The 15427-nt window shown below is 36.2% G+C and overlaps 1 protein-coding gene across 3 annotated transcripts in view; it reads right to left on the minus strand.

Annotated features, from left to right (window-relative positions):
* Nucleotides 1-9630, minus strand: part of LOC116413016 (potassium voltage-gated channel protein Shal) — an 86945-nt gene extending 77315 nt beyond the window's left edge. For all 3 annotated transcript variants that reach the window (XM_052894979.1, XM_052894977.1, XM_052894978.1), the window contains exon 1: nt 8458-9630. In XM_052894979.1, coding sequence (XP_052750939.1) covers nt 8458-9572 — 1115 coding nt within the window. In that variant the 5' untranslated portion in view covers nt 9573-9630. The remainder of the gene's footprint in view (nt 1-8457) is intronic.
* Between the last annotated feature and the right edge of the window lie 5797 nt (nt 9631-15427).

The following is a 15427-nucleotide window of genomic DNA, read 5'->3' on the forward strand; positions in this document are numbered from 1 at the left end:
GGTCAATAATTCATTTCGTGCGGTAGGCACGTATAAAAAAATGGTGGTAGAATTCCATCATACTACAGCATATTCATGAGGGGAAATATTAAAAAAAATGTCGTATAGTTACGGCATAGAATGGGCCACACCTTCCTTTACCGTGAGTCTCGTAAGAGGCGACTAAAAAAGGGCGAGGGTTAGGCAGCAGCGTCCCTCTTAAAACATCTCCAAAGCCTAACTGCAGTTACCGGGGGGGAAAGGGGTTATTAGCAATGGATTTTGACAGCCCCATTGCTAGCAATATGCCCTATCAGGTCGACCTCCACGTGGTTCCCCCTGGAAACCATCGCGAACAATTCTTGTTGAATTCGTCACGATGGGCTAACTGGCCTGCTTCATCCTCACCTATCAGCTTTCACTGGTGTCCTACCTGTGTAAACCGATAGCGCGGGTGGGGTAACCATTCCATTATCACCCATAAAAAAAAAACTGCAGTTACCGTTCCGCCTGTCCAGCGTGACAACTACTGGCGGAACTCTCCTTATGGGGAAGGCTTATGTTCATCAGTGGGCAATTAACGGCTGAAATAATCATGATGATTGCATAATAATATAGATAAATAGATAATTTATTTACATTACTTACAAGCACACAAATTACAATACAAACATACACATAATACACAGTAAAAGAGATAAAAGAATGAAAAAACAAAAAAAAAAGCAACATATAAAAATATGAATGGGTGGTATTATTCTAGGTAGTGTCTATGTTTTTTTTTTTATTTTTTATTTAATGGGTGATAATGGAATGGCAATCCCACCCGCGTTATCGGTATACACCGGCGGGGCACCAGTGAAGGATGATAGGTGAGTATGAAGTAGGTCAGTTAGCCCATCGTGACGAATTCAACAAGAATTGTTCACGATGGTTTCCAGGGGGAACCACGTGGAGGTCGACCTGACAAGGTATATTGCTAGTAATGAGACTATTTGACCCCATTACTAACAATCCAGGGGAGACCTGTAGTGTCTATGTTAGAATGAAAAAAAATTGTCTGTTATTGGCGAAGTATTTGTAGAGACAACGATACCCCATCTAGATGTTTAAGATCTATGATATTTATTTACCAATTGTCTGCAATGGTGCCAAATATAATTCTGTTCATATTTACAGTTGGTAAGTAGTTTATTTATATAATAGAAACATGCCTTTACGAAATACCGCTAAAAATATTCAAGTGTACGGATCGAACCTTGGTCCGAGTGACGCGCGGTCAGACATTGACCCACATGTCATCTCACCTCAAACATAATGACACTGATACTCAAAATAAGACCTAAATCTCAATATTATTTAATATATTTTTTTATACAACTTAGAATGGCAAACAAGCTGACGGCCCACCTGATGGAAAGTGGTAACCGTCGCCTATAGACTGATGAGCAGTACCATGGACATAACAGAGTATACTGTTTCGCCCATGATACCCCCATGCGTTGCCATTCCTGAGGACTCAGGTGTTATTCCTCTGTACCCTGTAAATTCACGCCATATCCCACCCTTCAAACCGAAACACAGCCATGCAAACACAACTGCTTCACAGTAGAAACACGAATTACTGCGTTACGCTAGGTGTTTACCAACTAGAACCATTCTATGCTGGGACCATATGGACATATTATTATACAATATACTTGCAATACCAAATAATGATAAGCTTTTGTCCAATGTTACACATAGACCCCACAAATAGACTGCCTCAGGGACGCTCCTTCGTTTTATTGTTTTAGGGTTCCGTGTATCGTCCGTCTGTCAAGACCTTTTTTCTCGGGAACGCGTCGAAGTATCGAGCTGAAATTAATATCAAATGTCCAAGTCTGCAATCCCTTGGGACTGTAAAAAAATCAAACTTCCAAGTCGACGCGATCGGAAGATACGGTTGTTTTTAGCGCATACTCGTATTCAAGCGAATTTAAAAAAAGAGGTTATGAATTCGTTTGTATTTTTTTTTCTTATGTTTGTTATCTCAAACTCCGTTATTTCTGAACGGATTTGAAAAATTAGTTTTTTTTTTATCTAAAAGGTTATACTTACAGATTGGTCCCATGGACCCATTTTATTAAAATCGGTTCAGCAATTTAGTTTTTAGATTAAAATAACTGGTTTTGTCACAATTGACGACGGTTTTTTTTTGTGGGGTACAAACTTTTTAAAATTTATCAGAGAATCTACCTATTGTAATTTATTCATACGTCACAAAAACAATTTTTTGCAAAATATTTGGTACGGAACCCTATTTGCACGAGCCCGACTCACACTTGGCCGGTTATTTTTTTATAACATAGTCTCCGAAACATACATATGAGAAAGTTTACAACAGAAACCAATCACGCGCCAATATTATTTGACATAGCTTAAAAGCACCTGCCATTAAGCTTAAAACTTTGTATCATAAAGCTAAGTCCTACCTGTTTTCTGATAGGCAGAGGTAAATTCTGTAAGAGAGACACTTAGCTGAAAGACTTCACATTGGGTACTTTTGTCCCACTATAACCAAACGACTAAGTTTTTCGCGTACTCTAGAAATTTTATTTTAGATCAAAATGCAGTGATAACTAACACACGCACTATCGGTATATGCCAATGAGGGTTATCATGTCAATTGGGCCATAGTGAGGAATTCACCAAGAATTAACAACGATGTGCCCGTGTGTGCCCCATAGAATGGGCCGCCCCTACTTTTCCCATGAGTGTCGTAAGAGGCGACCAAAGGAGAGCGAGGGATGGTCAGCATCGTCTCTCTTAAAACATCTTTAGAAGCCTAGCTGCGGTTGCCAACCCGCCTGCCAAGCGTGGCGACTACTGAAAATTCCCCTTATGGGAAAGGCCTATGTTTAGCATTGGACAGTTAAAGGCTGATGTGATGACCACTGCTGGATATAAGCCTTCCCCATAAGGGAAGTTGTGCCAGATACCACGTCTTTTTTGAAGTCGGTTAAAAACAAAATATTTTATTCATCTCTTAGCAATAACAATCAATTTATTGATACATAAAACAACATTGTTCTCAAGTTAATAAAAATATAGTAAACTTTCTCCATAGAGAATGAAGAAAAAGGTCTCTCTACGTCTCTATGGATTATTTATTTATGGTTTGTTACCCAAAATAGGCAAAGGCGCTATTTGAAAAACATTGTCTATGAAATATTTATATGTGATGTTTTATATGCTACAAGACTCATGTCCGCTACATGGTACGCGCGGATTTCGGAAGCAGGAGAGACAATAAAATTGACTGCTTCTAAACTAGACGTATTATGGAGCTATATCTATGTTCATACGTACAGTGCAATAAAATTTTCATTTAAGAGTTTCCACTTGTCGGTGCAACTAATTCATGCATCTTCCTCCAGCCAGCTCTATCCCAGGCCATATCCTTGACCTCCCTATACGACATGACACCCAGTGTTTCTTTTATCTGTCCCATGTAGTTATTCCTCGGTCTTCCTCTTCGTCTTTTGTTCTGTATTTTTCCCTCTACTATGCTCTTAAAAAAATCATCATGTCGTATAAGGTGGCCCAGCATTTTGCCTCTTCTGTTCTCTATTATTTTAATTAATGTTCTTTTCTCGTTCACTCTTTTCAGGGCTTCCTCCTTTGTTAGTTTTTTTTGTTCAGCAGAATACTCGAATGCGGTACTAGTAATTATTGATATACATACATACTAAAATTACATATATAAACGAATAAATATATATAAATAACAAATATACTTACACATATATGACATATACTATATTATACACGAATTTGAGAATAATATAAAGCACTTACTGTTCGGATAAAGTATAAAATTGAGCATGAACCTTTTTTTTTGAAAGACGGTTTATTTTATCATACAGCAAGATTATTTTTTACCCGCGACTTTGTCCGCCTGACTGGAATATGTTCAGTGGCCGAGATAAAAAGCAGCCTACACCCTTTTCCGTCCCATATAGTCAGATATATACCAAGTTTCATGAAGATAAATTATATTAATAATAATAATAATACAGTATAAGAGAAATAGAATTTGATAAAAAATACAAATATACACCTATACCAAGCCGGCTAGCCAGCATGATAATAGAGATATCCTTATCGTTTGAAGGGTGGGATATGGCGTGAATTTACTGGGTACAGAGGAATAACACCTGAGTCCTCAGGAATGGCAACACATGGGGGGGTATCATGGGCGAAACAGTATACTCTGTTATGTCCATGGTACTGCTCATGTCTATAGGCGACGGTTACCACATTCCATCAAATGGACCGTCAGCTTGTTTGCCATTCTAAGTTGTATAAAAAAAAATTACTTATTGTCATTAATCTTTCATAAAATTTTAATACATATACTATATTTATTTAAACTTTAATGCACAGTAAAATTCTATGTACATTTGGCGAACTTAACACCGGACGGTGTTCTCTACCAGTCAACCATTGGGCAAACCGAGAAATACATACATAAATAAATACATAAAATATTACTATATAAAATAATTAAATAAAACAACTGCAACAAAAGTGCAAATAGTAATTTATGTATATTATATATGTATTAAAAAATATACAATTGTTTTTTTTTTTTAAATTGACAGACCATAGCGACATTGACGTAATTTTTTTTTAATAATAATAATATTTATTTAATCATACTACATAAGGCCCATTTTGTTAATTATAAATTGACTTAACCTATGTTAGTAAATGAGCGGTCATAACGCTCTTACATTGATAACCTGTCCCACCCAATATTTTAGGATGGGACAGTCCATTTTATCAGCAAATGTCTTCAAGACACCGTTTGAGCTAACACGCAACCCTACTCAACAGCGAAACGATGGGGGGAAAGGGATTGTTAGTAATAGAGACTGAAAATCCCATTGCTAGTAATATACCTAACCAGGTCGTCCTCCACGCGGTTCCCCCTAGAAACTATCATGGTTAATTCCTGATGAATTCATCATGATGGGATGAATCTATCATCGCCAGCGTATCCCGTTAGCGCAGGTGGGGTTACCGTTCCATTTTCATCAATAAAAAAAAATATCTAACCAAGTATCTGATGAAAACCCAGTTCACATAATGGTGCTCCGCCAGCGTATCCCGTTAGCGCAAGCGGAGTTACCAATCCATTTTCATCCAACAAAAAAAAAAAAAACAGCGAAACGATTCGTTTACACCGTATTGAGTAAAAGGCTGTCACAGTTATTATTTAACTGTAGGATATAGGGTTCCAAGTTATAGTTAACTGAATTACTGCGGGTAGTTACTGTGACAGCGCTTGGAGGTCAACGACGTTAAGTGTTTAACTTTGTTATGTCTATCACATGACCTTACTAACTGTATCCCGTGGTTTCACTCGCATAAAATAAAATGTATATGTATATAACGTGTGTACCACATTTTATTCTAATCTATTTGGGAGTTTTTTTTTTTTTTCTGTGAAAGAATAACAGATTTTCTTTCCATACATTTCGTGTATAATATAGTATATTTTATATATGTGTAAGTATATTTGTTATTTATATATTTATTTATTCGTTTATATATATAATTTAAGTATGTATGTATATCAATAATTAGTAGTACCGCATTCGAGTATTCTGACACTTGCCTATGATTGACTGGGAGAGAATGCTTTTAGCATTAAGTCCGCCATGTACACATATAGTGTACTAATGAATAAATAAATACATAGTCACTGTGTGGTCCCAGCATAGAATGTAAAACCATCCCTTCCTTTCCCGTGGGTGTCATAAGAGACGACTAAGGGAACTTCATAGTCGAGGAATGAGTAGAAGTGCACCTCTTAAATCAGCGTGTCGGTCCTGGCATAGAATAGGCCACTCATTCCTTTAAGGAGGGTAAGGGACGGGCAGCAGCGTTTCTCTTAAATCATCTCCAAAGCCTAACTGCAGTTGCCAATCCAAGTTGCCAAGCGTAGCAACTACTGAAAACTCCCTTCATGGGGAAGGCCTATGTTCACCAGTTCATCATAAAATACCACGTTATAGTAGCAATATATATATATATATATATATATATATATATATATATATATATATATATATATATATATATATATATATATAGAATATTCTGGTCATAAAATCTCCAAAATTTTGAGAATTTGGAGATATTCCTTACATAACAATGAACTGACCCGTTTCTTATCGGGTTAAAAAATACCCTCTCAACTCTCAAGTTAAGGCAAACAATACTCATTTACAAATTTTTATTAAAATCGGTTGAGTGGTTTCGGAGATTAGCATGAACAAACATCGTAAGACGATATTAATATATTTATAGGCATTCTTCTACTATTTGGAGTCCCAAACAAACTTATAACTCCCCAGATAAAAAGTAACAGTCGACTAAAGACATGAACATGACTGAATGAAGCTCTATGGCCATCACAGTATACACTGAGATACCATTTTATCCCTCATAAATTGCGATTCCTGAGGATTAAGGTGTATATGGCGGTGTGTTCGGACGGGTCATTAAATTTCCTAAAATATGGTTTAACGCATTGATGGCTGGCTCATCTGTCATACTCGTGAACGGGTGCTGCTTGTTGGAACTAGTTTGTTCATGTTTGCTTGCTTTTTTTTCTTTTACAACACAGGGGGCAAACGAGCATACGGCTCACCTGATGGTAAGTGACTACCAATGACAATGATCACCCACAACACCAGCGGCATTGCTGGTGTGCTGCCGGCCTTTTAAAAAGGAATATGCTCTTTTCTTGAAGGTTATGTTGTCGTATCGGTTCGGAAATACTGCTGCTGGAAGTTGATTCCAAAGAGTGGTTGTGCGTAGAAGAAAGTGCCTTGAAAAACGCACGGTGGAAGACCGCCACTCGTCCAGATGATTGTGATGAAACTTTAATTTATGGCGGGTTGTACGTTGTTTATTTTCCATTTAATAATACATATAAATAGAACTAAAATTCAATTATATTCACAGTACCCATACGAATGTAAAAATATCTTGTACATAATAATTTGAAAAGAGTAACTGTTCAGTTTCTTACGGGTTCTTCTCAGTAGCTAAAGACATCTCGAATCCAGCAGTGAAATCATAAAATTTAAATATAATTTAACAATTTTAATAATTAATTAATTATTTTATTTTATATTTTAACCATTCGTGTTTAAACCGTGAAGCAGTTGTGTTTGCATAGCTGTGTTTCGGTTTGAAGGGTGGGATATGGCGTGAATTTACTGGGTACAAAGGAATAACACCTGAGTCCTCATGAATGGCAACGCATGGGGGGTATCGTGGGCGAAACAGTATATGTTATGTCCATGTTACTGCTCATGTCTATAGGCGACGGTTACCACTTTCCATCGGGTGGGCCGTCAGCTTGTTTGCCATTCTTAGTTGTATAAAAAAAAAATTACGATATAAAAAAGCTTGTAAACAAGACCATTGGAATAGAGATTATTTCTATTCCAGTCAATATAATATGGAGTTGTAACTATATCTTCTCCATATCCAAAAACTGTTTAAAACAAATGTTCTGAAAGGTCATTATTTAAAATCATCATTATATGAATATTTGTAAAGGAAATCTTTGTGTTTTTCATGAAAAAAAAAAAGTAGATAAATATCTATACTTATATACGACATAAAATATTCTTTTATATCATCATTATTATTAAAAAAATCTTTCAAATTCTTGTAAAGGTATCCGGCTACAAGAGCCAAATATCACAGATAAGTAAGTCTATTATACTGTACGGAAATGTCCCAGAAGTGAATTACTCATTATATTAGATAGTTCTCGTACACTACGGCGTCCTTGGCCTATTTGCCAATTATTATTGTCATAATATTATTTTAACTGTAGTCGTTAAAATCTCGTTTAACGTCTCATTATCATACGCAACGATCACTTACATTAGATAATAAACCAAATGAATTTAACGTTGAGATTTGACGTTGAATTTAACATTTGCTCTCAAATGTATTTATTTATAAGTGTACAGTATCTACAGGGATAGTCGTGATGATAGACGTACCTAATAATATCCGCAACAGTTAATCAATATATCGCCAGTCCCCACCATTGCGTTTCTAAAAAAACTAGATGAAAATATATCCACTGGCTCGCTGCAGCAGCCATAAAATGTTTCGATGCCTGTATAACGCGCGGTTCCTACTGGAACAAAGCAATTTACCTCGAAATGGCTTTACGACCTCACGCGGTATAGGTTTCACAAATGAAAATGAAATTAAAAGCACATACGAACATCAATATTTCAAGGCTTAAACCTTTTATGGAGGGAAATCTGTGACGCCATGACAGTTATTTTCCCGCGTTAATTTTTAATGGCGGCGACAGGTGTCAGCTCTGCGCACCGTTTGTGTATTGGAGATTTTTTACGAATAAAACTTGTAATTTACATAAACAGTACTCACCCCAAAGTGGTCATTGTCACGATGGTGTACCAGAAGGCAGCAGGAATGGATGTGAAGTTGGTATCTTGCTCGTTTTTCTCCGCGTAAAACATAACGGTGGCGAATATGATGATGGCCATCGCCAGCGAGAAAACTAGGAAACCGAGCTCGCTCGCGCATGACTTCAGCGTGTACCCGAGAATCCTGAGCCCCTGCGAGTGCCTGGAGAATTTGAAGATACGGAACACTCTGAACACTCGCAACGTAACGAATGCCCCGGACACATCATCGTTGTCCGTGATCCCGAGCCCGATGTAGTAAGGCAATATCGCGACTACGTCGATGATGGACATTACGGACCGGACGAACTTACAGCGGTCCGGCGCCGCGAATAGTCGCAGCAGGTATTCGGCAGTGAATATCATCACGCACGCCGTGTCCAAACAGAAGAATACTATTTTGTACCGCTCACCACAGGGCAGCGTACCCGCGCGGCCAGGCCTGTGCCCGCACGGAACTGTCTCCACAACGTTCGCCATCACGGAGACGGCAATGAAAAATCCAGTCACATAATAAAATACTAAAGCGGCCGTCGAAGTGTGTGGGTTCTCGAATGCCCGCCACATCTTCTGCCTCAAGTCTGTGAGCTGCGGGAGACTCTGGTCTCCCGCCTCACTGAGTTTATCATCCATGAGCCTCTCGGCATTCTCCCTCTTTCTATCCCTATAGTCCTCATAACAACAATCTCCAATCACATCTGGGAGGATGCCGAAGAAGGCCAACTCCTCATCGTAACCTGTCAAACACTCATGTTTTGGGTAATGCAACTTCCCTGTTCTGTAATAATTGAGTATATGCCTGAATATATCAGGATCTCTGTCGAAGAAATATTCTCTGCTGTCCTCGTCGTAGAAGAACTCTCTTTCTGAGGAGCCGAGTAGGGAGTCGGGATATTTCTCGAGCGTATTCCGCCATGTCTCGAAGCGGCGTCCGGAGACATTGATGAGGAGTTTCTCGTCTTCGGCGCGGCGGCGATCTTTGGGGACGGGCGGTGGCGGGAGCGGGTGGGTCGCGATGGGCACCCAGCCGATGGCCGCGGCGCGGGCAAACGGGAGCCATGCGGCGACGGACGCCATAGCGCTGTGGACGCGGCACCGTCGCCGCCGCTACTGAACAGCGCTCGCCCCCCCGCCGCGCGCGCTATTTCGGGCCGACCGCCCAGATGCAATATGTGTTGCCAGGTTCGGATCAGGAAATAACTGTATCTACAAGATTTATTGTACGTCATTTATTAACTTCCCAGATCTATCGTTAGAAATAAAAATCATGATTTCAGGTGCGATCATCTGCATCTATCAACAATTTTTTTATCGGATTACAAAGAGAACTTGACAATTAGTATTGTAACACTTATCATTAGAAAATAGACAATAATTAGTCTGCATTATTAATAAGTTAATTTCAGTCCAAACTGTGATAATGTCAGTATTTATTCTTGCTGTTCCATGCTATTAAAACTTATTACGAGTCATATACTAATGAATAAATACTCGTTCTTTTTCAATGTCTTGGTTGCATTGTTAATAAGGAGAGGATTAAGCCTCAAAATCCCTTGCTCATTACAGTCTAGAGACATATAAGGATACTATACCTGAAAGATGAAGACGCTACTCTACTTGGTGCTACATGATTAGAAAAGTCAACTGTAAGTCGGAAGTTAAAATAATTAAAATTCTGAATGTAAAAGCTACGCCATAAAAACTGTTGTATTATGTTTTCGAATAAAAAACTTTCAGAGTATCGTCAACCATATTTGGCATCCAAAAACAATTTTCATTTTCTAATAATTTTATTATTCTTCAACAAAAAATTTCCCAATTTCCAGAAAAGCCAGAATCAGTTTTCTGTACGCGCAACCCTCTCCCGGGAGCGAACGCTTTACGCACGCGCCGTCCGTGACGTCACAGCCTAATAAATTGATTTTCATCTGTTCATCTCGCTCACACCCACCTAATATTCAAACGCTTTGTCTCTGTCATACACTTTTAAGCTCTAGTGACCTTTTGTATATTTTTCACTGCTTTAAAAGAGTTTTTTGAAAGGCTTTTGTCTTCAGGAGTGAAAGGCATCTTGGATTATTAGTCTTTGCCCAGAAAACAGCTTCGGGCCGCATCTTGTTTTGTTTAGAGAAAGGGTTAAGTAATAAGATACTATGGGCAAATGAGTGGTAATGTCTGTCGAGGGTACAAGTTTATAGGCGGATCTAATTAAGTAATCAGATATGGTGAAAGCAATTATGTTTTCTAATTATACTATTGAGATTTATGGTATTTGGAAGCAAAATGAAATTGTTTTACTTGTTATCCTTGCTCTGATTTTGTCAATTTTTTTGAAAAATTGCCAGAAATAGGATGAATTTATAATGAATATATAGAAATTTTATAATGAACAAGACAATACTAAAGAATGTATATGGTGAAATATATAGATAATATATATATGTATAGCGTTCTAATCAGCAGAAATTTATTTTCCTCTAACAAATTTAAACTTGCCTTTCAAATAGTTTAATGACACGATTTTTTTAAAGTAAACATCGTACATGTTTTTCGTTAAAATGGATCTGCATACAAGGGTGTGTTGGCGATGGGAAAACTGCTGGATTTTGGGGTACGATTTGCTCGGTCATCCCCCCCCCCCCTATTCTCCTGATTTAGCACCTTCAGACTTCTATCTATTCAAAAACCTGAAGAAATTTGTTTCTGGGAAGCGGTTCACGTCCAATAAAGAAGTTGAGTCGTAAATGAATATTTTCACAACCTTCCTGACTCTCACTTCCGGAAAGGAATACTGATGTTAGAGAAACGCTGGAGCAAGTGTGTTAAAATTAAGGGAGATTATGTAGAAAAGTAAAAACATTTTCTTACTAAAAATTGCAGTCTTTCATCATCAGACCGAGAACTTTACACCTTAATCTCGTACGCAACATTACTATTAAATTTCTTGCTTTAGTTTCCACGAGACAGGCTTTGCCTAGTATGGGGTCATAGCTAATATTATACCATAACCTAATTTTATTTAAGGAAATCAAGTTATTTTTATTCTTAATATATCATAAGTACTCCAGCTAAATAACACAACAACTAATCAAATACGCACAGACATACAGTCTTCTAAAAAAATTAAAAACACATTTAAACCCATAACTGGAAGAGACCGCTATTCAGTGATAAGGCCGCCCATTGTTGTCTCTTTATCTTTTTTTTATACAACTTAGAATGGCCAACAAGCTGACGGCCCACCTGATGGAAAGTGATAACCGTCGCCTATACACATGAGCAGTACCATGGACATAACAGAGTATACTGTTTCGCCCATGATAACCCCCATGCGTTGCCATTCCTGAGGACTCAGATGTTATTTCTCTGTACCCAGTAAATTCACGCCATATCCCACCCTTCAAACCGAAACACAGCCATGCAAACACAACTGCTTCACGGTTGAAACACGAATGGGACAGAGGTATCCAAGCAATCGACTTTTGTACAAAGTCTCCCTCTTGCTTTTACACATATAATGAAGTTTATGTAATTAAATATTCATTTTGTTTGTGTACATACTGTAATTATGTATGGTAATATTTAATGTATTTATTTATGTATATATTTATTTATGTATATATTTATTTATTTTATATATTATGTGTATGTTTATATTATATGAATTTATTGTTTTATTTTCCCTCGATTCAATAATACACCGCCTGCGTATTCTCGGTTTGCCCAATGGTTGACTAGTAGAGAACACCGTCCGGTGTTAAGTCCGCCAAATGTACATAGAAATTTACTATGCGTTAAAGTTTAAATAAATAAATATTGTTAATATTTATAATCTGTATCATTCTTTGAAGGAAACAGTTTTCATTCATTCATTCATCTCCATGTCAGAGTTTATTGTCATGTCCGTACTCCATTATCACTGTAATATAGATTTGTTAGTACATCTGATAGGCAAATTTTTGAAACTCTCGCTTACTGTATTGTTCGTGATGAACTCTTTTTTTGTAAATAATATACAAACTTTTAGATTATAAGATTAAAGCATAGCAACCTCAAAAAATTTATATTGCTAGCAATGAGACAGGTAGTCCACACTACTAACAACTCCTCCCCCCTTCCCACCATGTCTACATATACCTTTGTTCGGGTACCACACAAAAGGTTTTGCACCAAAATAAATGCAGGTTTTCCTGTTGTGTACCTGAAGGTCTAACTTAAATACTCGATACGTTATCTAGATGCAATCTGCGTAAAAACTGTCGAGGTTTTTCCAAGAGACTACAGCGTGGCGTTCTTTAAAAAAGGAGTAAAGATGTTTCTTCATAGTTGGCAACGCGCGCATATTACCTCCCTGTATTGCAAGCGTTCATAGGCAACGGTAACCGCTTACCATTAGGTGGGCTGTATGCTTGTTTGCCACCACAGTGATATAAAAAAGTACATTACTATAAAATAAATATGAATATTTATAAAAATGTTTAAAAGTGTGGACGTTCATGATTCAATCACAGCAGATTACTAGAAGGAGACTTTGCTCAAAAGTCGTTTGCTTGAGTACGTCTGTCCCATTCGTATTTCTGCTGTAAAGCAGTATGTATTTGCATGGCTACGTTTCGATTTAAAAGCTATAGGATATGACAATTAAATTACAAAATAAAAAAGCATAACACTTTAGTACTCAGGAATAGTAATGCATGGACAAAAACGTATGTATCATGAACAAAAGTATACTCTGTTATGTCCATGGTACTACACATGTCTATAGGCGACGGTTACCACTTTCCATCAGATGAGCTGTGAGCTTATTTGACATTCTAAATTGTATAAAAAAATACGCACAATATAGTTTTTATCCCGTTTAACGGTAGAGCTTGTCTTAAATACTGTAAACAAAAACCCGTCTTCATTTCTAACAAAATTAGTTATTTTAAAAACTAGAGCACTGAATGGATTTTGGTAAAATTCTTATAGGACCAAACTGGAAGTATACCTTTATAATAAAGAAAGAAATTTCCAAATAGGTTTAAAAATGATGGAGTTATAAAGTAACAACACACAAAAAAATACAACCAAATACAGAGCTCCCGTCTTTTTTAAATAGATTTATAAATTAAATATAGCACTAATTGCGTGAAATAGTATATACAAATTATTCTACTACCCTACACTTTATGTTTCACAACTTAACAATATTTTGAAACATTTTAACAACTAACTACGCTCCAAGCTATGACCACAAAGTTATACAAATTATATTAACGGGAGCATGCGTGAAACTATTTCAATTAACGTTTACCAAACTGTAATATAAATACAAAATAATTAAAACTTATATGTTATTTAATTCTCTGATATTATTTATAGTTACTGACAATGTTTTATCTATATCAGAGGGAGACTTTGTACAAAAATCGATTGCTTGGGTACCTCTGTTCCATTCGTGTTTCAATCGTGAAGCAGTTGTGTTTGCATGGCTGTGTTTCGGTTTGAAGGGTGGGATATGGCGTGAATTTACTGGGTACAGAGGAATAACATCTGAGTTCTCAGGAATGGCAACGCATGGGGGAGTCATTGTTTATTTTTATGTTTTTGGTATAATAAAGAATTAAATAATAAATAAATAAAGCTTCTTATAGTCAATGTAATATGAATTGTAAGTACTTTATATTATTCTCAATTTCGTGTATAATAGTATATGTCATATATGTATAAGTATATTTGTTATTCATTGAATGTATATATGTAATTTTAGTATATATGCATATCATTAATTACTAGTACCGCATTCGAGTATTCTGACACTTCCCTATGGTTGACTGGGAGAGAATGCTTTTAGCATTAAGTCCGCCATGTACACATATATGTACTAATGAATAAATAAATAAAAATAAATAAATTGTATTACTGTAGGTGTGCCTAAATAAATAAATACAGATACAAATACGGATCATTTATTTATAATTTACAAAATTACAAAATTGCAAGTTTGTTATATTTTATTCTAATTTCGAGAACACAGCGTTTTCTATATAATAATAATATTGTTTAAAGTAATATTAATTGATAACAATTCTAATCACGTCACAAATTGTTGTTACAGAAATAAAATTCAGCATTATAGGTTATTTATATTTTATGAATTTTTCAACACTATAGAAGAAGTTACTAGATAAGCCAGTTTTTTAGTTTCTCTTATATATATATATATATATATATATATATATATATATATATATATATATACAACTAGATTATTTAAATTAATTAATTTTTTTATTAAAACATTATTGACGAATCGTACATTATTTAATACAACTAGATAAATATATAAAATATAAATAAATAAAATGTAAAAGGTGTTTAACATAAATTTATTTGGAAGTTCTTGGAATTTGCCAGTCAGGCAGAGCATTCCAGAGTCGTGAAGATTGGATGGCGAAGGAGTCTAACATAAAGCTCGATTTATGAAGTAGCGTGAGAAGTGAGAGTTAAGGAAATACTTAAAAATTTACATTTCTGATATTCCGGAAACATAGAAAAGAATAGAGTAGACAGTGCAAAGTATTTTAATTGTTTAATTGATAAATAATTATCCCATGTCCTTTAACTAATATTACCGAAGCGTATTTTATTTATCTATTCCTGTTATTATTTATCAGAAGCAATCGAGTGACATAGAAACAGACTCAATTTTGACAAATTAATATAATTTATAGATGCAATCGGCGGACCCGGCTGTCGATACGGTTCCCCCTACAGTCACCTACCCCGTCCACTTATCGGGGCGAAATTTATCCCGCTTCTCAAATTGGAGCAAACAAAAAAATATCATTAAAATCGGTTGAACGGTTTCGGAGTTCAGCGTGAAAGAACATCGTTACACGAGATTTTTGTATTTTTTTTTTTTTATAATACTGGGAACAAACGAGTAT

This window comes from Galleria mellonella, unplaced genomic scaffold (genome assembly GCF_026898425.1).
Source record: "Galleria mellonella isolate WM207_F2 unplaced genomic scaffold, CSIRO_AGI_GalMel_v1 utg261, whole genome shotgun sequence".
NCBI lineage: Eukaryota > Metazoa > Arthropoda > Insecta > Lepidoptera > Pyralidae > Galleria > Galleria mellonella.